At 41.5% G+C, this 25,255-nt stretch overlaps 2 protein-coding genes across 5 annotated transcripts; both read left to right on the forward strand.

The window, feature by feature from the left end:
- The first annotated feature begins 1,687 nt into the window (after positions 1–1,687).
- On the forward strand, positions 1,688–11,380 carry LOC307032192 (general transcription factor II-I repeat domain-containing protein 2A-like). Of its 4 annotated transcripts, none has more exons than XM_079670020.1 (3): positions 1,688–2,499; positions 7,357–7,442; positions 8,017–11,380. In XM_079670020.1, the coding sequence occupies exon 3, from the start codon at positions 9,429–9,431 to the stop codon at positions 10,935–10,937; it is 1,509 nt and encodes a 502-aa protein (XP_079526146.1). In that variant the 5' UTR covers positions 1,688–2,499; positions 7,357–7,442; positions 8,017–9,428; the 3' UTR covers positions 10,938–11,380. The 4 variants fall into 4 exon arrangements, with proteins under 4 accessions (XP_079526146.1, XP_079526148.1, XP_079526149.1 ...); XM_079670022.1 differs by having other exon boundaries at positions 1,688–2,224; XM_079670023.1 differs by having other exon boundaries at positions 1,688–2,224; positions 8,017–8,824.
- A 1,114-nt stretch (positions 11,381–12,494) lies between these two features.
- LOC307024483 (uncharacterized protein) lies at positions 12,495–21,863 on the forward strand. The gene is made up of 2 exons (XM_079658633.1): positions 12,495–14,018; positions 17,768–21,863. The coding sequence occupies exon 1, from the start codon at positions 12,976–12,978 to the stop codon at positions 13,474–13,476; it is 501 nt and encodes a 166-aa protein (XP_079514759.1). The 5' UTR covers positions 12,495–12,975; the 3' UTR covers positions 13,477–14,018; positions 17,768–21,863.
- The last annotated feature ends 3,392 nt before the right edge of the window (positions 21,864–25,255 follow it).

Consider the following 25,255-nt stretch of genomic DNA (forward strand, 5'->3'; position numbering starts at 1 on the left):
GGACGCCAATACGGAAGTGGCACTGTTACAGCCGCTGCCTTCCTGGGGCTGTCAAGGCTGGTAAACCTGTTTGTGTGTGTGTGTGTGTGTGTGTGTACACCTGAGCGGCGCAGTTCCTCCGACGTCCCGCCCTCGCTGCATCCGAAGAGGTGATTGGATGAGACGTCATCCAATCCCCGCCCTTTCCGGCACATCTCCCGGGGGGAGGAGTACAAAGGCTGGGAACGGAGATCATTCTGGAGGCTCTGTGTAGGGAGACAGACGCCTCTAGCCTCGTGATACTTACTGTGTGTGTTAATACTGTTAGCTCCCCCTGTAATCCGCAGATACTTAGCCGAGTGCAAGTAGTGTGTTGTACCTTTTTATTGTGTAACGTTGTGTAGGAGTATTAGCTTAGACCCAGGTGATTAGCACCTGTTGACCAGCTGTTGTTATCTGTTTAAAACGCGTTAGTTTAGACCCAGGTGATTAGCAACTGTTGACCAGCTGTTATCTGTGCAAAACGTATTAGCTTAGACCCAGGTGATTAGCACCTGTAGACCAGCTACAGCTGTGTGTGTGCAGCTTTCTTTATTCATATTTTGTACCCTGTGTAACGGGAGGGTTTTGTTTCTTTATAAACTTCCTTTTGAAGTTCTCTCCTGTTATAATAAAACCACTTATAATTATTACCAATACCACTCTGGAGTACAAAGGCTGGGAACGGAGATCATTCTGGAGGCTCTGTGTAGGGAGACAGATGCCTCTAGCCTCGTGATACTTACTGTGTGTGTTTATACTGTTAGCTCCCCCTGTAATCCGCAGATACTTAGCCGAGTGCAAGTAGTGTGTTGTAGTGATGGCAAAATGAAGCTTTGAATGAAGCGTCGAACCACTTGGACAATTGTGTCGGAAATAGGTTCATTTCTCGAAGCTTCAGTTACAGCGACCTCTCCTGGCGAAGTGCAAGGCTGCAGTTGGTTTAACGCATCTTTGCCTTGAAAAATATTCGATACACACACACACACACACACACACACACACTAAGACTGAATATCATGTTCTATTTGCAATTAAAGATTGATAATAGTGTATATTGGGTTATTGAGAAGAGACTAGAGAGTGCTTGACATTCTTTTGGGCAGAGAGGGCCTTTTATCAGTTATTAAAGTATTAAAGTTGAAAAGCAATGATTACAAGTTTAATTATTCCGAGATTTGAACCAGCTGCGCGGAGGATATCGCCGCATCCTAGCCGCCGGCTCTATCCACTGGGCTATCAATTCCTTAGACCATTGAAGTGTTTTTATATTACTCATTGTCTTTTTGTTCACAACTTCTCCACATTTCGAAGTGTTTCACGAGCCAGAACGACCTATTTTTCTTCCTGGCTTGCTCTATAATGATCCAATTCAAATGCAATGCCAACAACAACTCAACAGCAACAATGCAAACTACGACAACAACCCACACATTGCGCATTGTTTAGAGTGGTTATAAAGTGTTGAAGCGCTCAAATTTGAAACTGTTTCAACCTGTCACCTGTCAGAATCGAGACGAGGCAGTGCATTGAATCACCTGATTGGACAGCGAACCAGTGAGCTGATTCATTCAGGAAATGAAGCAGTTGCTGGTTGGGACGTCACATGTCACGTGATTTGAAGCAGTTGCTGCTTCGGACGTCACATGCCACGTGATTTGAAGCAAGCTTCGAAGCACTGCTTCTATGGAATAGGAAGTCCAGGGTTGAAGCTCCGTTCGAAGCTTCAGTGTCAAACTGCCATCACTAGTGTGTTGTAGGGGTTTCACCAACTAATCGACTAGTCGACTAGTCGACTACCTTTACCACTAGTCGGCGCTGTAGGCCCTAGTCAACTAGTCGTGAAAAAAATTGAGGTAAACGAGGTGCTGCAAAATGCTCCAAAACATGTCCGACATTCTTATGTATGGCAGAACTTCAACGAAGATGTAACCAACTCCACAGTGAAGTGTCAGTTGTGTACAGCTGTACTGAAGTACAATACAAATGCATCTGCTATGCGCAACCATCTGAAGATGAGACACCCGCTGCCAACAGCTAGCACTAGCAGTAATGCTAGCACCAGTGAGGAACGGACCGGCTTCAGCACTGAACAGAGGCAAACGAAGAGCAAGAAAACACGGGTCAACAGTGATGCGGATGATGAGCTACGGGATTACTGCCAGCGGACACCACATATCCCCACAATGGATAATCCACTGGAGTGGTGAGCAGAAAACGTGCACCGCTTCCCCCGCTTTCGAGGAGCTACCTGGCTATTCCAGCCACAAGCACCCCGAGTGAGAGGGTTTTTTCCCTGGCAGGCAACACTGTCACCCGAAAGCGGTCAAGCCTCCTTCCCTCACATGTCGATGCGTTGGCGTTCAAACCAAACCAAAAATATGGAAAGGTGGACGTTATCGTGGAGGACAGCGAATAAAGTGTTGCGCACTGGATTTACGTGGCATTTATGTAAAAAAGAGTCTTTTGCTGTCGATTTTGGTGAGTCCAGTTACTGTTTGTTATTTACTCAGCCATGTAACACAAATTAAAATGCAGTGTTTAATGTTACTGTATGAGTTCCAATATAAAATACAGTTGTACACCTCCCTTTGTGTGTCTTTATTATGACGTAACGACTAGTCGACTACTATTTTCAAAAATGTGTCGACTAGTAAATATTGGTAGTTGTGAAACCCCTAGTGTGTTGTACCTTCTTATTGTGTAACGTTGTGTAGGAGTATTAGCTTAGACCCAGGTGATTAGCACCTGTTGACCAGCTGTTGTTATCTGTTTAAAACGCGTTAGCTTAGACCCAGGTGATTAGCACCTGTTGACCAGCTGTTCTCTGTGCAAAACGTATTAGCTTAGACCCAGGTGATTAGCACCTGTAGACCAGCTACAGCTGTGTGTGTGCAGCTTTCTTTATTCATATTTTGTACCCCGTGTAACGGGAGGGTTTTGTTTCTTTATAAACTTCCTTTTGAAGTTCTCTCCTGTTATAATAAAACCACTTATAATTATTACCAATACCACTCTGGTCGTGTTATTTCCCTTTCGTTCCCCTAGCCCAATAGGGAACGTAACACGTGGGGGCTCGTGTCCGGGATACTTTTAATAGAATTCCTGGGGTTATAGGTGGTTTTGTTATAGCAACAAAAACATTTTGTAATACGTGTGGGCAGTACACCCGAGAATGGCAGCCTTCGCCTTAGAGTCGTTCTTAGTTTGGCTGTCCTATGAGGAGCTGGACCGGTGTAAAAAGGACGATTTGATAGAAATAGCGCGGCACTTCAGTCTTGTGGTGAGTCGGCAGATGTTAAAGGAAGAGTTGAAGGCATTGGTGGGGGATGAGATGGTGAGAAGGGAATTACTAGTACTGGCTGTGCCCGCTGAGCTCCCAGGGTCTAACGCCTTAACTGAAGACCCGTTAAGTCAGAGGCAGGCGGCGGAGTTTACATTTACCCAAGAAAAGAGTGATGGCAGCGAGGGGGGCGAGCCGTGTGAAGCACTGCTCAGGCCGCCTCGTAAATGTCCACCCTCTCCGGTTGGTAGTACAGATTCCTGGGAAGGGAATAAACTTAAAGCCCGCCTCGCTCTCCGCTTCACAGGCTGTCATGAAGTGTAATTATGACCGTGCCGCTGTTCCTAGGCTTTTTGAGATAGGGGAAAAGGTTCTTGCATTATTGCCTATCTCTGGCGCTGCGCTCTCCGCTAAATTCCTCGGGCCGTACGAAATCCGTGACTGTCTTAGTGACACCGATTATGTTATTTGCACTCCGGAGAGACGACGTAAAACGCGCGTTTGCCATGTTAACATGTTGAAGCGTTATCATTCGCGCATCGCTGCTGACAGCCAGTCTGGGGGGTTGGTTAATCAAAGAGTAGCTGCTTCCGCATTAATTGTTACAGATAGTTCCGGCCCATCTGATGACGGTTTGGTGATGCGTTCCCATCACCAGCCGGGTGCACGGTTATGTAACTCGGAGATGATAGAGACGCTGCCCACTACGTTAAGTCATCTGCAGGCGGAGCAGCAGCATGACATTACCCAGTTAGTGGCTCAATTTCCGTGCCTTTTTCAGGATGTCCCGACACAAACTAATGTGATAACGCATGACATCGATGTAAAAGGCGCGAGGCCGATTAAGCAGCACCCGTACCGTGCAAATCCGACCAAGCGCGCCCTTATTAAACAGGAGGCGGAATATCTGGTATCTAATGGCTTAGCTACACAGAGCTCTAGTCCATGGTGCTCCCCGTGCCTAGTAGAGGCTAAATCTGACGGTTCTCCGCGCTTTATCATGGACTACCGTAAAGTGGACGCTGTTACGGTGTCCGATGGCTATCCATTGCCGAGAATGGAGGACTGCATCGAAAATTTAGGTTCCGCCAAATACGTCAGTAAATTGGATTTGCTTAAAGGTTATTGGCAGGTACCTTTAACAGACCGTGCTTCAAAAATCTCCGCCTTCGCTACGCCTGACTGTTTCCTACAGTACACCGTCATGGCTTTCAGTATGTGTAACGCTCCTGCCACCTTTCAGAGACTGGTGAATACTGTATTATCAGGAATAAGTAACTGTAATGCGTATTTAGATGATCTCATTGTGTACACTCCCACCTGAGAGATGCATGCAGATATTGGGTCAGGTATTCACCCGCCTCGCACAAGCATCTCTTACATTGAATCTGGCCAAATGTGAGTTTGGGAAAGCTACTGTCACCTACTTAGGGAAGCAGGTTGGGCAAGGCCAAGTCCGACCAGTGGAAGCTAAGGTTGCTGCGGTGACTGAATGTGCGGTGCCCGGCACCAGGAGTGACCTCCGCCGTTTTCTCGGCATGGCAGGCTACTACCGCAGTTTCTGCCGCAACTTTTCCACTGTAGCCCAACCGTTAACTAATTTGATAAGTCCCAAGGCGGACTACGTTTGGACCCCTGAGTGCCAATATGCATTTGAGTGCGTAAAAACACTCTTAAGTCACGCTCCTGTGCTCGCTGCTCCCGATCTTGCTAAGCCCTTTACACTAGAGGTGGATGCCAGTGCAGTGGGGGCCGGTGCTGTTTTACTGCAGGAGGATGCAGATGGAGTGGATCATCCTGTCTGCTGCTTCTCCCGTAAGTTCAACAAACATCAGGTCCGGTACTCTACCATTGAAAAGGAGACCCTTGCTTGTTTGTTAGCTCTCCAGCACTTTGAAGTTTATGTCGGATCCAGTTCTTTGCCAGTTGCAGTATTTACCGACCATAATCCCATTGTCTTTTTGTCCCGCATGTACAATCACAACCAGCGTCTCATGCGGTGGGCTCTGACCGTCCAAGACTACAACCTGCAGATCCGACACAAAAAGGGTTCAGAGAACGTGTTTGCAGATGCTCTGTCCAGACTGTAGTGATGTGTTCTGTGTTCGTTATGTTGTGGGGTATGGTTCATCAAAAACCCTGTGGGGTTTTGTCTTAAGGGAGGGGGTGTTACAGCCGCTGCCTTCCTGGGGCTGTCAAGGCTGGTAAACCTGTTTGTGTGTGTGTGTGTGTGTACACCTGAGCGGCGCAGTTCCTCCGACGTCCCGCCCTCGCTGCATCCGAAGAGGTGATTGGATGAGACGTCATCCAATCCCCGCCCTTTCCGGCACATCTCCCGGGGGGAGGAGTACAAAGGCTGGGAACGGAGATCATTCTGGAGGCTCTGTGTAGGGAGACAGACGCCTCTAGCCTTGTGATACTTACTGTGTGTGTTAATACTGTTAGCTCCCCCTGTAATCCGCAGATACTTAGCCGAGTGCAAGTAGTGTGTTGTACCTTTTTATTGTGTAACGTTGTGTAGGAGTATTAGCTTAGACCCAGGTGATTAGCACCTGTTGACCAGCTGTTGTTATCTGTTTAAAACGCGTTAGCTTAGACCCAGGTGATTAGCAACTGTTGACCAGCTGTTATCTGTGCAAAACGTATTAGCTTAGACCCAAGTGATTAGCACCTGTAGACCAGCTACAGCTGTGTGTGTGCAGCTTTCTTTATTCATATTTTGTACCCTGTGTAACGGGAGGGTTTTGTTTCTTTATAAACTTCCTTTTGAAGTTCTCTCCTGTTATAATAAAACCACTTATAATTATTACCAATACCACTCTGGTCGTGTTATTTCCCTTTGGTTCCCCTAGCCCAATAGGGAACGTAACAGTCACACACTGCAGTTCATATATTGGCCGATAGGGACTGACTGCAGAAAGGAGCAATTTCCATAGACCCCCATGTTAAAATGCCCAACTTTACAGCAGAAAAAAACATGTTTCTACCCATGGATGCAATAAATATTATTATGAATATAGTTAGATTCCACCTTCATGATTATGGATCTGTGAGTGAATTGTTTTCTAACACGACCCTTTTATTTATATTAGGTCTTAAAGTTTTTGCATAAATTAGGGCGTGTTCACATTGATTGACGGCTCTGTGAAGTGACTGCTGCTGCTAGCTTCTTGTCTCTCTGCTAGCTGCCCCGTGAAGCTACAGGCAGGCACTCTGCCTGTTCAGCTCATCCAGGGAACACAACTTGCCCCCGACCGTGTTTGTTTGTTCTTCATGCTTATATATCGGACTATTGTGACTCGCTCTGCGGTTGGAACAGACGAGGCATGAATGCGGTCAGCGAAATTTGAGTACTTATTTATGTGTTAATGATTTTAATCAGCTACGTAATTAATGTTAAGGCTTGGGTTAGCGTGTAAGCGAGTGGTAGCTACATTGGCGCTAACGATGCTAATAGTAGCCTCCAAGTTAAAATCATAGACCATATTTATAAAGGTTAAAACGAAATAGACAAGTGTTAAGCGTTAAGTGGGATAATACTGTACAACAAACGGCTTCTGTTTGAGTTTGATAAAAATAAGGTCATCCTTGTAACTTAGAGAGATGATTATTATGTAGGTAGGAACTGTATGCATCCCTAAGGTTAATTTAAATTGGCTATGCTCAAGTATGTAGACAAGCTAATGTCGAAGTAGTGTATGTGAAATCAACCTCACAATAAGATGTGTGTTTATTACAAATATTAATGTCATATTTCAAGATGATTACTCAGATATTACAATAGGGTTGGTTGAGCTGGAGTTCATTATTGAGCTTACACGTTAATATCACAGTCATCTGAAGAACGAACCCAAACCTTGTTGTTTTTATGAATTGCATTACCAAATTGGTATCAAATAAACAGTAAGCATTGGTAACACAACTTCCAAAGTTATAGTAGAATACAAAGGAACCTGACTCGAACAATACACAATCCAACATGTTCAACAGAAGAGAATCAGTTATATTGTTTGTACACATGGTACTTTACATATATATATATATGTTTGTTTAAGGTGTCCAGGTGATGCAGACAGGCTGGACCAGAGAGTGAGAGACATAACTGGACTCCTCACAGGCAAAGAAGTGAACTTCAGCGCAGGTACAAAGACTTTTTTTTTCATACTGTACAAAGAATCAAGAAAGATATTGGTTTAAATAAATAAAGTATTGACTTTAATACACTGATATACATTTCATTAAACAATACTAGATCACCTACACATCAGTGAAGTTGAGGGTTTTTTCTGTGCAAAAAGTTACATTTAGATGTTAACAAGCAATGTGATTTTGTCAGCTTCTAATTTAATGTATTGAAGGCAAAGATATTTAACACATAGTGAGAACTGCTACTATTTATCTCTCAATATTGTCTGTAAAAAACGTGGTAAAGGTTATTCTTTCAGTGAGACAACAGAGCAAGCTTCTACAGTTGCACTACGTTTTGATAACAGTTAAATATTATTTTGATAATAACATATATTTCAATGTTGATGAACTTCATATTTTTCATTCATAATCTGATTGTCTTTGTAGCTCACTGTTGAAATAAAAAAAAACATTACAATTACAAAATAATTATATCTACAGCCCCTAAACACACAAACACACCGCTTTCATAAATAACACACTTGTTCTGCAATAATATGTTTTATGTTTCCTGTAATTTTTGTTAGGAAAGGACATGCCTGAAAGACACGACATTTTCTCCTTCTCTGAGGGTCAAGAAGAACATCCAAGAGGAACATTAAAAGCTGATGTTATGAGATTTTAAGACCAGTACACTAAGAAACTACTTTTATTGTAAAAACAGTCAGCTGATCGAATGCATCTATTTCCACATCTACACTCCATCAGTTGATTATTTCTATTTGCCTCACTTTATGAGCTTCACATCACTTGTGCCTTGTACCGCAGAGTTTGCAACGTCACAAATAAATCGGGCCAATCTTCAGTCAGATGTGAATGTGTAATCTAACATTTTCAGCAAGAATAATGGACAAAAGGAGTGCAAATACAAATACAATTTATTGAAATGTGAACCAAAAGTTAATCAAGTGTTTTAAATTAAACGCACATATGGACAGAAGGTGTAAACCTATTAAATGTATAAGTAAACACATTTAGTCAAATAAAGTGACAGACTAGGCCTGTGTGGTTGGTATCAGCTTTGCCCAGCATGGGCTCCTCCATCAGGCCTGGTCCCCCTCGCAGAGGAAAGACCCTCAGTCCTCTCCAAACCAACAGACAGGAAGTCCATCACACGGAGGTTTCTCCCTGAAGCTTTCTGGACACCACGCTGTCTCAATCCGTCCACACTGAATATGAGAGGGGGAAAATGAAAATAACAAATGCTTTAGACAATAAGAAACATAAAGTTGACTGTTGAGTTGCTCAGTTTTTTTAGATTGTCAATACTATTACTGTATAACTAATATATCAGGTTAAGAGGCACATTCAAATAAAGATTGGTCTTTAAATACATGTTGTCTTTTGAATTGTTTGTCTAAAGCAGGTGTCTCAGACTCCCGGCCCGCGGGCCACATCTGAGACAGTTTCTCATGGCCCCTTTGTTGATATCATGTAATAGTGTTAATCTGGCCCGCGCGTTTACGTTTGCGCTTTATATTTCAATTGTATTTTTCCCGCTGCTGCTGCTGCTGCTGGCAGGGAACTGCTGCGCGGAGTTCCCTCGCCCCTCCCCCCTCCGAGGGAACTCCGCCACACGTCAATCAAATGCGCGCAGCGGAATCAATCCAGAGTGATCCAAAAGTGACACAGAGTGGAAGCAAAATATATCGCCATGTCTTCATCAAAACTTTCAGGGAAAAGAAAAATCGATGATGACCACAGAACATTTCAGGAGAAGTGGGAGACTGAATATTTTTTTGTTGAGGACAGGGGAAACGCAACGTGCCTTATATGCACAGAGAAAATCGCTGTATACAAGGAGTATAACGTCAAACGTCACTACTCAACTAAACATGCAGAGTAGGCAAAACAAATTCTATGGAAGCAACAAAATCTCTTCAAGAAAGGAAGCAATGAGGCTGATTTAGCAGTCGAAGCTAGCTATGTGGTGAGTGAGATGATTGCTAGGGCGGGAAAGCCGTTTACGGAAGGCGAGTTTGTAAAAATATGCATGATGCAGGCTGCAAGTATAGTCTGTCCGGAAAAGAAGGGTCAGTTCAACAACATCAGCCTGTCAGCTAACACAGTGGCAGAGCGCATTTCTGACTTATCAAGTGACATATATGATCAGCTGTGCGACAAAGCCAAACTTTTCCGTGCATACTCTGTGGCTCTTGATGAGAGCACAGACATCACTGACACCGCTCAGCTTGCAATGTATGTCCGTGGTGTTGATGACAATTTTGAAGTGACAGAGGAGTTGCTTACAGTGAAACCAATGCATGGCCAGACCACCGCTCAGGAGATATTTCAGCAACTGTGTGATGCCATTGCGGATATCGGTCTGCCATGGAAGAGGTTTGTTGGAATTACGACGGACGGAGCGCCATCAATGACAGGGAGAAAAAACGGGCTGGTGGCACTTGTTCAAAGAAAACTGGAGGAGGAGGGTGTGGAGGAGGCTATTGCTCTGCACTGCATTATCCATCAGCAGGCCCTTTGCAGCAAATGCTTGAAGTTTGACAATGTGATGTCTGTTGTTGTGAAATGCATCAACCATATCAGATCCAGGGGCTTAAAGCACCGCCGGTTCCGTGCTTTTTTGGAGGAAATTGAGTCAGAATATGAGGATGTGCTCTACTTCACAGAGGTACGTTGGCTCAGCAGGGGAAACGTCCTGAAGAGGTTTTTTGAGTTGAGAACAGAACTGAAAGTATTCATGCTGGAGAAGGGTGGGATGGCTGTTCCCGAGCTGAGTGATCCCAAATGGCTCATGGACTTAGCTTTTCTTGTTGACATCACGCAGGAGCTGAATGCTCTGAATAAGAAGTTGCAGGGCCAGGGCCAGCTTGTTAGTGCAGCATATGACAATGTCAGAGCATTCTCTACAAAACTGATGTTATGGAAAGCCCAGCTCCCTCAGAAAAACCTCTGCCATTTCCCAGCATGCAAGGCTCTCATGGACAGGGGCACAGCATTCAGTGGTGAGAAGTATATTGATGCCATTGTGAAGCTACAGGAGGAATTCAATCAGCGGTTTGCAGACTTCAAGACACACAGAGCCACTTTCCAAATGTTTGCAGACCCCTTCTCCTTTGATGTGGAAAATGCCCCTGGTGTGCTTCAAATGGAGCTCATCGGCCTGCAGTGCAATTCTGAGCTCAAAGCCAAGTTCAGGGAAGTGAATGGGAAAGCAGACAAGCTTGGACAGTTCATGAGAGAATTGCCCCCCTCCTTCCCTGAGATTTCCAGGATGTTCAAGTGGACCATGTGCCTTTTTGGGAGCACATATATGTGTGAACAGCTCTTCTCCACCATGAACTTCAATAAGTCAAAGTGCAGGTCCAGACTTACTGATGCACATCTTCAAGCCATACTGAGGGTTTCAACTGCTTCCTCCCTCAAACCAAATGTGGCTCAGCTGTGTGAGAGGAAGCGCTGCCAGGTCTCTACCAGCAAGGAGTAGGCAAGAAAGACATAGTTATGTTGTGAAGAACAGTTCATGTTAAGAAGATGTTGAAGAACTGTTAATGTTGTATTTTTTAATAAATGTTTTGCGGAATACTTGAAGCGGCCCAGACCCCTGGTCTAAAGTCAAGGATCTAGAACTGGTACTTAGTTTTAATGATACAGTCTGGTTATTATGCTGTTTGGAGGAGGCCCCACAGGTAAGAGCACTAACTAGCTACCATCACATGTACCTTAGCTTGACTTAAATGTATTAAACGTATAATTAAGTGATATCAAAATATAAATAACTAATGTCATGCAAACATATTAATATTTGCTTGATTCCAGTGTTGAATTTAGCACAATTGCATACAAACGTTAAGGGATTTTAAGATTCTGAAGTATTATGCTAAAAACTCAATAACTTAGATTACTATTTATAGTTTTGCTGAATAGTTTCATATCCGCTTACCTTAGAAACGTAAAATGCCACGGCAGTGTGCAGATGGGGAGCATGTTAGCTTAGCTTGGTAGCTTCAGCTAGCTCTGGAACTTTCAGCTCGGTGGCCGGAGGTCCCGCCTCGGCTCCGCCTCTTTGCCCTTATTCGGAGCAGGCTGGAGTAGGCGGGAGTTGAACTCTGACGTCACTGTCGAGCCTTTAGTGCCGACTCCGCTTACTAAGGGCTTCTCGGCAACTCTGCAGAATCCTATGGGTGACGTCACGGACCCTACGTCCATTTATATATACAGTCTATGGTCAAGCTCTTTGAAATGGAACGAAACCACGGCAGACTATTCAAAACTGGACTCGAATGCCCCCCGAGAACTACACATGCTGGCTATTGTATTTCGTAACATGTTCTCTATGGCACGTCTCTACTGGGAATTGTAGTTTTAAAAGACGTTTTTGTTTTTCCCCAAATTAGAAGTTGACAGTATTAAACTGTGTACAGCCCTGGAGGTTTAGGCGATAGGAAACAAATTGGTGTGTACACATTTAAAACATGTAATTACTAAATGGGTGAAAATCGCTTGTATCCATAATGGGCAGCATTAATATATACCCACATGACAGCTCATTGTTACTTTGTAATTCTACTCCACTACAATTCAGAGGTTAACCTAGTATTTTTACTCCACTACATTTATTTTAGTTACTTTGCCGATTCTGATTAATGATGTGAAATATAAACAACCCTTAAAGCAGACTTTAATTACACCTGATTACAATTCAGGGAAAGGTGATTGTCAAGTGCCAACAATCAGGAGAGATATTTGATAGTTGGTGCTCGAGAAGACTAAACATGTATCTGCAGATCTCTATAAAGTATATTAATTACTCGTTATTCTCTACTAATTCTTCATTAAAAACTGTATATAATTGCTATTTTGCACATCCCTTTCAAGATTTCAATTTCTCATTCATAACACTCCGTTCGATGTCTCACTATGGGATGCGCCTCAACGCGTATGCAAACAGAAGCATCAATCTCATTACGCCAATCCTGATTGGCTGGTGATCTTGACGTCTACGTCAGGGAATCCACCCACCCTTTATGTAGCTTGCGCTACGTCGCAGCGTCATTCAAACACCTCTTCTCGCTTCGGAGCACATCTCAAAATATCAGTAGCCGCGCTAGCTTAACTGTCCACAGACTGAACCACAAGCTAACTTTCGGTCGACGGGCGCTTGCCGGCTACTCTTGCTTTGCAAGAAGATTGAATTGAATATTAACACACCAGTTAATATTGAAATCTGCCATGCCGTTTTTTCTTTCGGAATAACGGTAAGGTTTTGATTTTTCTTCTAACGGTAACGTACCTGTTACTAGTTTATCCCTCCAAGCCGACACCCCGGCGAGCGAGGACGGATTATTCTCTCCCTCACACTAGAGGAGATGGAGATAAAAGATATTAACACACCAGTTAATATTAAAAAATCTGCCCGACGTTTTTTCCTTTCGGAATAACGATAAGGTTTTGATTTTTTCTTTCAAACGGTAACATACCTGTTACTAGTTTGTCCCTCCACGCCGACACCCCGGCTAACGAGGATGGACCCTTCTCTCCCTCACACCGGAGGAGACGGAGGCTCGGAGACTCGGCTCTGCGGCTGCGGGTTTAAGATTTCGAGCACGGACTCACACCAGGTCTGCTCGTCCTGCCTTGGGCTGGAACACGCCCAGGAGGCTATCGATGCCCCCTGTTCGTGCGGATATTGTGCCCGCTTCACCACCAAGAGCCTCTGCCGACGGCTAGCTCACCAAGCTAGCCTGTCGGGACAGGACCTCTTCATGTCTGTTGATTCTCCGGCCGGCAAACGAGACATGGTGACGACCGCAGCGGAGGTTGAGCCCCACGCTGTGTCGGAGCCCCGTGCCGTGTCAGGCTGGGGCCCGGCGGCGGCGAGAGCCGCGAGAGCGGAGCCCCGCGCTGTGTCAAGCTGGGGCTCCCGACTGGACCTCACCGTGGTTCCAACCGCGGGGGATGTCCTAGAGCTGGATTATACGGAGGAGGATGAAGAGGATGCCTCTGAGTTCCTCTTATTCGACTGAGCCTAGCATGAAGATAACATCTTCGTTTCATCTGCCCAGGCTACCAAGCCGGAGGCGATGTCCGCTCCCCCGAGCGAAAGCACACCAGCTTCGCCCTGCCCCAAGCAGCGAGGATGAAGAGGTAGCTTCTCCCAGTCTTTCCAGAGATGCTGGATGAGGTGTCGGTCTCGTGGAGAGACCGCCCTTTCAGCAACAAGGCCCCAATCCAGGGTGCCTCCTCTTTGGACTGTGACGGCATGGAGAAGCTCGGCCTGCTCCGCATGCCGCCCATGGAGCCGCTGGTGGCAGCCCACCTCCAACCGCGGCTGGCTTCGGCACCGAGCAGGAACCCCACGCTGCCGGCAAAGGCAGACCGTTTCCAGTCAGCAATGACCGAACGTTATGTGATGACTTTCAAAGAGAAAAGCAAGAACACTCGGAATTAAGTATTTTTTAATTTTTTAATCACATTAACATCATATTCCAACATGCAGTGCAGCTAAAACATCCAATCAACGAGCTTCAAGCTGAGGATCTTGGGTAATCTGTTCAGTGGGTTTGTGGTGTGTATCATTCAAAATGTCCCTTATAGGCCTACGTCTGTTTCCGGTGACTTTATTTACGGCTAAAAAGCCCAAGATTATAGAATTAAACTAATAAATAAAAGCAAGGATAATTCTGTGTTATTGTTGAGTAAATAACAGTGTGTTATTTAGAAAAAAATAACAAATTAGAAGGAAAAGAAGATTTTCAAAAATACAGATTTCAGTATTTTGAGGCTCTAAGCCTCATTTCTTTTCCTCACAGACGGGAAAAAAAGGCAGACATTATACGATTTAAAATAAAAAGATAAAACACTGGCATGTAATTTACGTTAGAATAAATAGAATGTTTTTTGAATAATAGATGAGAGTAAAATCGACGTCACTTTACAGCCCCGCCCACTTTTGGGGAAACAAACGCTGTCATTTGCACGGCGATCAAGCCTCAAGCCACAGATCTTCTGTTACTGTCCTTTCTTCTTAGAGGAAGTACAGAAACACGTAACTCTGGATTTTTTTTAATGTTTGAGGTGCAATAAATGACACAGCAGCTTTTTGGCATGTTAAAACTATTATGTTCTGCCTTGCTCATGAGAGAACAGCTGGCGAAATTACAGCCTCGCCTACTGATTTCAAATGTGTGCTCTAAAATTATATTTATAAATGACTATTATCATTATTATAAGCAAGACAATAAATGGCAAAGATATGTAGAAAATAAACGTATTTAAGATACGTTCATAAGAAACGTAACGTGGGAGAAATATGTTTCTAGAAGATAGGCTATGTAGAAAATAAACGTATTTGAGATACGTTCATAACGAACGTCACGTGGGAGAAAATATGTTTCTGGCTAAACGTAATTGAGAATGCAGTTTAGTTCTGTGGGAACGTAATTTTTAGGAGACAGGGTTGTGCAGTTTCAAAAGACATTCAAAATTAAAAAAACAAATGTGCCAAAACACATGCAAATGAAGAAACATTCACCAACTTCACAGCATTAAGAGCACACTCACCAACTTGACGAAACAAGATGTTTCTTCATTTGCATGTGTTTTGGCACATTTGAGTATATTTGCACCGTTTTTGAAGGTGCAGCGCGTTTCATTTTATGGAAATGTTCTGGGCCGTTGTAGCACGTTTGCACCTCTCTTTCACTGTACAAATCATAGTATATAAAGGTGTTACAACATTACATCAATAATTTATTACTTTGTATATGCCTTTATCTTAATTAAAGAACGTTGAGTGTGTTGCTCAATGCAGATTCACCACAAGTGCAGTCATTCATTTTAAATCAGTATGTTAAAAATGCAATTATGCAAGTACAAATTTGGCTGTTAAATCCTATTCATTCCTAATCCTTGATTTGTGCCCTTCATTAGCATTAGAAAATACAAATGCAAAAAATACAATTTGTAATTGTGGTGGGAATTTATTTATCAAAAGTAGATAGCGACTCAAACCATTCAGCTGTCTTTGTCGTATTTTATTTCTTGCAAGAAAGATCAGTCAGTCATACAGAGAGCACACAGTCTGCAGGGTGAAAGACGAAGAATAGAGTTTGGGTTGCATATTTAAACACAGAGAGAGAAGAAAGGGAGGGGCAAAGCTTGGTGATAATGAATGGAGCATTCTGGAAGTGCGGGAGTTAGGGAGGCCATACAGTATCAGGGTGTTTTCAGTTCACCTGAGTTGAAGGTCATACTGTTGGTGTAACTAACAACATTGCAACACATCTTCTTAACCCTGTAAGGCCCCCGGTTGTAATTTTACGACATTACTTTAAGCTATCCTAAAAAAGTCAGTAAATGTTTTTTTTTTTTAAAAGACTACATTTACATAGTCAAAAGGTCCTTTTGTTCAGCCTCACAATACTATTGGCTATTCAATGTGTTTATAGGTCCTGCCCTCTGGCCATACACTCACACAACTTCCGAATCTTCAAACGAGCAACATTTCGTTGTTTTATTGGACTTGATTTTTCAGATTCAAGTAAATAAAATGCCTCAAATATTTTTTTTTGTGAGTATTACAATGTTTAGAACATGTACATATTCAGTTATTGCGGAATATATTCATCAAATTTGATTTTGTAGCAGTAGTCTTTTTTGAAATATTACATACCTGGGTTAGTGTGGTAGTCAGAATGGCACGTGAAACTGTCATGGAGATTGCCCTTCTTCTATGTTCACATATGGAAATTAAACACAAATATAATTATAATGTCTTTGATAATTCACTTTAACTAAGTTCTAAATGTGTCCTCTGACTTGTTGCATTGGTTTACCTGCATGTGTGGTTGTAGGTATTGCTTTTATTACAGGGTGTCCGCGGGGTCTTAAAAAGTATTAAAAGTTGATAAATCAATTTAGCGAAAATTAAGGCTTTTAAAAAGTATTAAAAAGTATTAAACGGCATTTTCCAAGGTATTAAGAAGTCCCACAGCAACGACAACATGAAACACCCTTTAATTTACTGAAACGAAATGTCGGGAAACCCCCTCAAGGCGGCCCCCATAGCGCGCCGTAAAATGCTGCTTCTTATTTTAAGTTTCGTTGCCTTGCTCCGCTCTGTGGGGGGGGGTCCAAAGGTGGGTAGACTGGCATACGCAACGCTCTGGGGGTCCAACGGCTCCGTGTGTAAGCCCTATATATGATCATTTTCTGATTACGATGAAATAGCCCGCCTCCCTCTCCCAACGTCTCCTGCTGCTGCTGGGCTGTCAGAAGAGGGGGAGGAAAAGAGAGGCAGGCACCGTTTATTAAACATTATTATACAGAGAACAGAGTCGTCATCAATTTTTTTTAAAGCTCAATAAATAACAAAGAAGACCTCTGATCAGCACTTTTCTAATTTTGTACGGAAGATTTAAACTTTAACGGACATGTTGACCGGCGGAACAATTTTTTTAACGGAAACTCTGCCGCACGGTTCCCTCGTCCCTTGGAAGAGGCGGAGAGGTGGGTGTTTTTCATCTGCTGGTGGACTACCTGAGAGATATACAGCAGGAGAACACGTCGTCCACCGCAGAGAATAAACAGAAGGGCAACCATGGCAACCATGCTCCGGGGTCTTCTTCGCTGCTTTTGGTGTATTTTGTGGCGGCAGCAGCGCCACTTACAGGCCTGGCATATGTATTACAGCGTTTCCAGCATTTCAAGCGGTCTAGTGTGAACGGAGTGCACATTAATGAATCAAATGCCTGTGAACGGAAGACTTTTTTGCGTTTGCAATGAAAGAGCACAGAGTACAGAAGCAACAAAGCAGCATACTGCATTAAACCTTACCTTCACAGAGAGGTTGAAGTTCATGTGGAAAGGAGGCTTCAGTAGTCTGTCTGCACTCTGTTTAGTTTTGCTATCTTACAATCAATATAGTAAATGTGAGGTAAAGTGTGTCGCCAATGTAACTGGTTAGAACTCAAAGTTGCGATGAGGTCTTAAAATGTATGAAAAGGGTCTTAAAAAAGGTCTTAAAAGGTATTAAATTTGAACCCAGGATTTCTGCATATACCCTGTATTATGATAATAGGCTAAGCCAGGTAGTATTGTGTGACTCAAGTGTACAATGTAAATAGGATTCAGATGCTTGTTGCATCGGGACACCTGGAAGGTGGTGGTGCATGCATTCCTTTTAATGTGAAAATAGGCTAAGCCATACATAATGAACACTTGTTCCACCACCCTATCTATTCCTTCAGGTAGTCTATTACAATATAATAAGCATGTATTATTGATACATATTTATTCATTCATTTTCCATTTCAGAATGCCACCAGCAAAGAGAGGTCCTCGATTCAGTGTGCAGGATGTGATGCCATCCAAAAAGGAGAAAGTGATTTTGAGATGGAATCAGAGGACAGTGACACTGCTATGAGTGAATAAGAGGCAGATGAAGATGCCTGTGGACGAGTGGACAAAGAAAACCATCAACCCAATGACCGCCCAGTCAGTGATTATGTGGACATCGAGCCCTAACCAAATAAACACACCAAGCAACGTGACAGGTATCGCTGGCTAAAAAAATATTTTATCAGTCCCAATACTGATTTTTCTGGTCCAGATATCACAGAGGATGTCATTTACAGGTAAACAAACACGCAATGTAGCGCAAAGTGTGACGTCCGTGTGAACTTTTCCGATGACAGGAACTGTTTTTTGGACTACCATTGCATTACTATTTCATAAATGACTATTCATAACAAATATGACTGATGTGTGATTATTATTCATGCTATATACTGATATAGGGCTAAGTAAGCAATCAATCCTGCAAATGAGTCATTTAAGGTAAAACCTAATAGGGGTGTCATACATAATAACCTACTAAAAGTAAATGTAACAACTACTACAGTGCAACAAAACAGGAAGATTAAATGTGCTCTCTTAAACATAAGATCTCTAGCATCTAAAGCAATATTGGTAAATGATTTAATATCAGATTATATTATTGATATATGCTGTCTCACTGAAATTTGGTTGAGACATGAAGAATATGTCAGCATAAATGAGTCCACTCCACCCAGCCATATCAATACTCCAGCCCTCCAGCCCTCATATTGCCCGAGCCACGGGCCGAGGAGGTGGAGTTGCAGCAATCTTTGACTCAAGTTTACTTCTCAATACTAAACAAAAATAAAATTATACCTCCTTTGAAAGCCTCATTTTCAGTCTTACGCATCCGACCAATCTTATTTGTTACAGTGTACCGTACACCAGGTCCTTATTCAGAATTCTTATCAAAATTCTCTGAGTTTTTATCAGCTTTGGTACTTAAAAAAGATAAAGTAATTATCGTAGGTGACTTTAATATTCATGTTGACGATGATAAAAATAGCCTTACTGTTGCATTTAACTCTATATTAGATTATGTTGGTTTCTGTCAGAGTGTAAATAAACCAACCCACTGCTATAATCACACTCTCGACCTTGTTCTGACTTATAGTATTGAAATTGAGCAACTATTAGTCGAACCGCATAATCCTGCTTTATCCGACCATTTCTTAGTAACTTTTGAAGTACTGTTACTAGACTACAAAACATTAGTCAAAAGCTCCTGCAGCAGAAACCTATCTGTTAGTGCTATAGCCAAATTTAAGAAAGAGATGCCACCAATACTTAACTCAATAGCATGTCTGCATGTAAGGGAGGAAACTTATACAAAATGTATACCACCCCAAATTGATCATGTTGTTGATAGTGCTACAGATGCGCTGCGAATACAATTAGACTCTGTTGCTCCTTTGAAAAATAAGAAAATAAAACAACATAGATTCGCTCCATGGCATAATGCCGAAACCCGCAAAATAAAGCAAAAGTCGAGACAACTTGAAAGGATATGGCGTTCCACTAAACTTGAAGAATCTTGTTTAATTAGGCATATTACTCTCAATGAATATAAGAAAGCACTGCGTAAAGCGAGAGCAGCCTACTACTCTTCATTAATAGATGAGAATAAGAATAATGCAAGATTTCTTTTCGGCACTGTAGCCAGGCTGACAGAGAGTCACAGCTCGATTGAGCCTTCTATTCCCATAGCACTCAGTAGTAATGATTTTATGTGCTTTTTTTAACGATAAAATTGTTACTCTTAGAAACAAAATTAATGACCTCTTGCCTTTGACCAGTATAGTGTTATCAACAGCTCCCGGAAACGTAAGTTCTAATATTACACTAGATAGTAAACTAGAATGCTTTTCAGCCATAAACCTTGAACAATTCAATTCAATGATTCTCTCTTCTAAACCATCAACGTGTATCTTAGACCCGATTCCAACTAAGCTGTTCAAATAAGTTTTTCCATTAATTAGCACTTCTTTATTAAATATTATGAATATGTCTTTATTATCCGGCTATGTTCCACAATCATTCAAAGTAGCAGTGATAAAACCGCTTCTTAAAAAGCACAACCTCGATCCAGAGGTTCTATCCAACTATAGACCTATTTCTAATCTTCCGTTCCTCTCAAAAATTATTGAGAAAGCCGTCGCAAAAACAGCTGTGTGATTACTTAAAAAACTATGATTTATTTGAAGATTTTCAGTCTGGCTTTAGAACACATCATAGCACAGAGACAGCTCTGGTTAAAGTAACAAATGACATTCTAATAGCCTCAGACAAGGGACTTGTCTCTATTCTTGTTTTGCTCGATCTCAGTGCTGCATTTGATACTATCGACCATGATATCCTATTGCAAAGACTAGAGCACTTAGTTGGCATACAAGGAACTGCTTTAGGCTGGTTTAGGTCCTATCTATCTGAACGCTCTCAGTTTGTACGTGTCAACGATGAATCTTCCACGCAAACCAAAGTTAGCCATGGAGTGCCACAGGGCTCAGTGCTCGGACCTATTTTGTTCACATTATATATGCTTCCGTTAGGCAATATTATAAGGAATCATTCTGTAAACTTTCATTGTTATGCGGATGATACTCAACTATATTTATCAATCAAGCCTGATGAAATTAATCATCTAAATAAAATTCAAGGCTGCCTCAAGGACTTAAAAACGTGGATGACCTTAAATGTTTTGATGTTAAACACGACCAAAACTGAAGTTATTGTACTTGGCCCAAAGAATCTACGAAACAAATTATCTAAAGATATACTAACTATGGATGGCATTCATTTGGCCTCCAGTGAGACTGTAAGGAATCTTGGTGTTATATTTGATCAGGATTTATCCTTTAACGCCCACATAAAATCAATTTCAAGGACCGCCTACTTCCATCTACGTAACATTGCAAAAATCAGGCATATCTCGCCTCAAAACGATGCAGAGAAACTAGTCCATGCATTTGTTACTTCAAGGCTGGATTATCGTAACTCCTTATTATCAGGGTGTACCAAGAAGTCAGTCAAGTCGCTTCAGCTGATTCAAAATGCTGCAGCTCGTGTACTAACCAGAGTTAGGAAAAGGGACCACATTACTCCTGTTCTGGCTGCCTTACACTGGCTCCCTATAGAACACAGTATAGAATTTAAAATTCTTCTTCTCGCCTACAAAGCCCTTAATGGGCAGGCGCCATCTTACCTTAAAGAACTCATTATACCCTACTGTCCTACTAGGGCATTGCGTTCCAAGAATGCAGGGTTGTTGGTTGTTCCTAGAGTCTCTAAAAGTACAATGGGAGCCAGAGCCTTTTCTTATCAAGCTCCACTTTTGTGGAATCAGCTTCCAGTTTGTGTTCGGACGGCAGACACCCTATCCGTTTTTAAGAGTGCGCTTAAGACCTTCCTTTTTGATAAAGCTTATAGTTAGGGCTGATTAGATTCAGCCCCTAGTTTTGCTGATATAGGCTTAGTTTGTCAGGGAACATCTTACTTCTTCCTTCTCTCTGTCTATACCTGTGTACTCTCATGTTCCGATTAACCCAGCTTCCCCAAACTTCTTTCTTTTTGGTGTCTATATACGCCGGGGTCCGGAGTCATGGATGATACTGCGGTCCTGTGTCATGGATCGCGAGTCCTGGATCTTGAGTCGTGGCTGTGGTCCTGGATCATAAGTCCTGGATGGATATCCTCGTGGATTCATCTTCCTATTATACACACATGCATTTCCAAACATTTGGACTACCTATGTTGCAAATGTATTATCTTTTCAATTTACACACGGCATCTATTGCACGTCTGTCCGTCCTGGGAGAGGGATCCTTCCTCTGTTGCTCTCCCTGAGGTTTCTCCCATTTTCCCCCTTAAACTGTGGAGTTTTCTCCGGAAGTTTTTCCTTGTACGATTTGAGGGTCTAAGGACAGAGGGTGTCGTATTGTCATACTGATATTCTGTACAAACTGTGAAGTCCACTGAGACAAATGTAACATTTGTGATATTGGGCTATATAAATAAACATTGATTGATTGATTGATCCATAGTCGTTCCAATATATTTATTCAGGCAATGTGAGTAGAAATACAGAAATTCTGCTCCCACCTAAGCCCAACGTTGCAATATTACAACATTTCCCTAAAAACGTACCAAAACGTAAACAATTGGAAAACTTCCATTTCTGGTCCAGAGGCTCCGTACAACAACATCTGAAAGATCGAAAAAAATGTTTTCCCAAGCTCAGCTAAGAAGTGTGAGAAGTACATTAGCCAATAATAATCACACAATGATATTATTAAAGTAAGCAAGTGAGTATAATATGTTTCTATTACAGTAATGACACCATTCTATTGACAACATATCTAAAATCACATATTGTGAGGAAAACCACACAAACCCAGAAATTAAATGTGTACCAACCTCTATGAAATGTCCTGCTGATAGTTTGAATTGCACCCTGATAACAGAGGTTATCTTCCTTATCTGTTCTCCCGCTGAACAAGCGTGAAGTCGCTGCCAGGCCACAGTGATGGGAATCTTATTGGAGTCCAGGCCAGAGCTGCTTCACTTTCACTCCAATCAGCTCTTCACCAAACAGGAAGTCTGGGTGGATGAAATAGCTTCGAAACCTCAAGTGCACTGCAACGCTGTCAGGAGCTCCTTCACCTCCTCTAAATTGACTGTGAAATATTATTGGAAAGCAAACCAAAGGTGAGCTACGCTACATTTGCTCACACTGCGCTCTTATTTCTGGATCTCATTCTGAGGCATAGGAAGACTATTGAAGCCAAATATTTGAGAGATGACACAAATTCGAGACAATCTTTGAGAGTGCACAGGCACGGGTTTATAAAAGATTAGAGATAGTTAGAACTGTGAGTTTGAGAACAGCATTGGAGCATAACAGATTATTTAGCGTGCAAGAAGAAGTGATAAACTGCATGTGAGCCAGCAACAGGCATTCTCATGCTTACGTAATGATCAAAGCTGCTGACGCTAGACTGTTTAATTGGACCTTCAAAATAAAATATTGGACAAAGACGTTTTTCTAAAATCTATAAATTGAAATGCTTACACCCATAATCCTTCAAATTTGTTGAAAGATTATTACATTTTTAATACAATATTGCACAACATTGTTAATTAATTTAAAAGTAGTCATTAACATCGTAGTTGCAATGTTAGCTTAAAGTTAGCATCTTTTTATGTGTGAATTTCTAAGCAGGACATTTTTCACATTCTGTTTTATGAATAATCTTACCAATGCTCAATTATTCTAACCATTGACAGAAACAACACTTATGAATAAAGAAAAAAAAGACAATTGTAGTGAGATCATCAGACTTTTCACATTTGTGTATGTATGTCACATTAGGCTTGTTATCAACAGTTAACAAGGTAACAGAGCTAACCAAAATAACCAATAATATCACATTATTTATATTTTACTTATTTATATTGCAATATTTATCAATAAAACTGTGACCAAAGACTCTCCAGCTGCTGGATATGAGCTAATACTTTTCCTCTCCCTTCTTAAATCCACTGTGTTGTGACATCACAGTAACATTATCAATGTGGCGATATCAGATACACTGTAAAAAATGGCTGTGAAATTCACAGTAACCAACAATGTAGCCTACTGTAGATAATCACAGTAACCATCAATATACGGTAGATAATCACAGTAACCATCAATGTACTGTACACTGTAAAATAAAATGCAGTGAAACACTGTTTTTTTACAGTTTTATCCTACATTATTACGGTCAAACATCTTCAATAAAGTGACATAACTTAAAGTTCAGCAGTGAAAAACTATTATTTTACAGTTTTATCCTAAATTATTACAGTCAAGCACCTTCAATAAAGTGACAGAACTTAAAGTTCAGCAGTGAAATACTGTTATTTTACAGTTTTATCCTAAATTATTACGGTCAAGCACCTTCAATAAAGTGACAGAACTAAAAGTTCAGCAGTGAAACACTGTTTTACAGGTTTATCTGCTCTTTTTACAGTCAATAACCTTTAATAAAAGTACAGCACTAATACTTCTACGGGCAAAAAACCCGTAAGCAAACGGTCAAATGACTGGCAGCAGGCTGCCAAACAAAAACAATAAAATTAAAGTAAAAATACTTTAACTGAAATCAATTGCAAAAGCAATTAATATACAGGAATTGTCCTTAAGGATTTTACAGGAAAACACTTTCTTCTCTTTTCAAAATCCATTGTCTTAAAATGTTACATTCAAATACCCTAAATAAAGTTCTGATGAAAAAAACAGTTTTTTTTTTTTTTTTTAGATTTGTATGATCAAATGGATCGAACACTAAAATAAATACAGACCCTAAAGTTCTTCAGGGAGAATACTGTTATTTTACAGCTTTTTTCTAACATTTTCCAATCAAACAGGTTCAATAAAATGACATCACAAAATGTTCTGTAGGAAACAATTACTCTGAAAACATAAAATATAAAAATATTTGTAGAATTATAGTTCAACTAATGAATACAGCATTTCATATTTAAACATCATACTTATAAACCAGGGGTGGGGAACCTCCGGCCCCCGGAACGTATACGGCCCGCGAGACAATTTGGTACAGCCCTCGAGGTAATTTATAAAAATACGCAAAAAATAAAAAAAATTGAAAAATCTAGACAGCAAAAGAATGAAACAAGTGAGTGCCTGTTTTTCCTAGCCAAGGTTAGGGTCCTTGAACACATCACGAGCCTAACGTGTCATCACGTGGTATATGTCTCGTCCGTCTCGTCTGATAGTGGTGCAGTTCTGAGGGAGAGCACCAGAACGCCACTCCGCGTTTCCAGAAATTGCAGTACCCATAAGGAGCCATACATATGCCGCAGTTTTTACGTGGCTGTGTCTTTAGTTGTAAGCCCAGTCGCGATCTGTTCATCTGTCACACTGATCATACAGTCAATAACTTTGTTGTTATTAGCATCTGGTTAGATAGCTAAGCTAACAAATATAAGAAGCTTTTTTTTACAACCAGTGAGATAAAGGCACATCTTCATATGATCATTATAGTTATAAAAAAAATAAGAGAATAAAGTAAACCGGTAAAAAATACTATATGACAGTAAAAATAGTTGTTATTAATAAACAAGAATACAGTTTGAAAGGAGTGATTTTTAAAATATCCATAAAGAAAAAATAAATATGCTTACAGTTCTGTTTCATATGGATGTTGAGAGATGTATCCATAGATCTCTTAATGTTGCTCTCAAAGTGCACCAGATTGATGCTTTTGACTTCAACATTTTAAAAAAAATTCCCGGGGGAGGAGGTTAGGTCCCCCACCACTCAAATCATGTCCACATGGATAGGAAACTAAACACATTTGCACACATCTTGTGTCCATATCTTTCTGTTTTGGTGGTCATGCCACAACCATGCATATGAATGCT

This window comes from Notothenia rossii (assembly GCF_949606895.1).
Source record: "Notothenia rossii genome assembly, chromosome: 1".
Classification (NCBI taxonomy): Eukaryota; Metazoa; Chordata; class Actinopteri; order Perciformes; family Nototheniidae; genus Notothenia; species Notothenia rossii.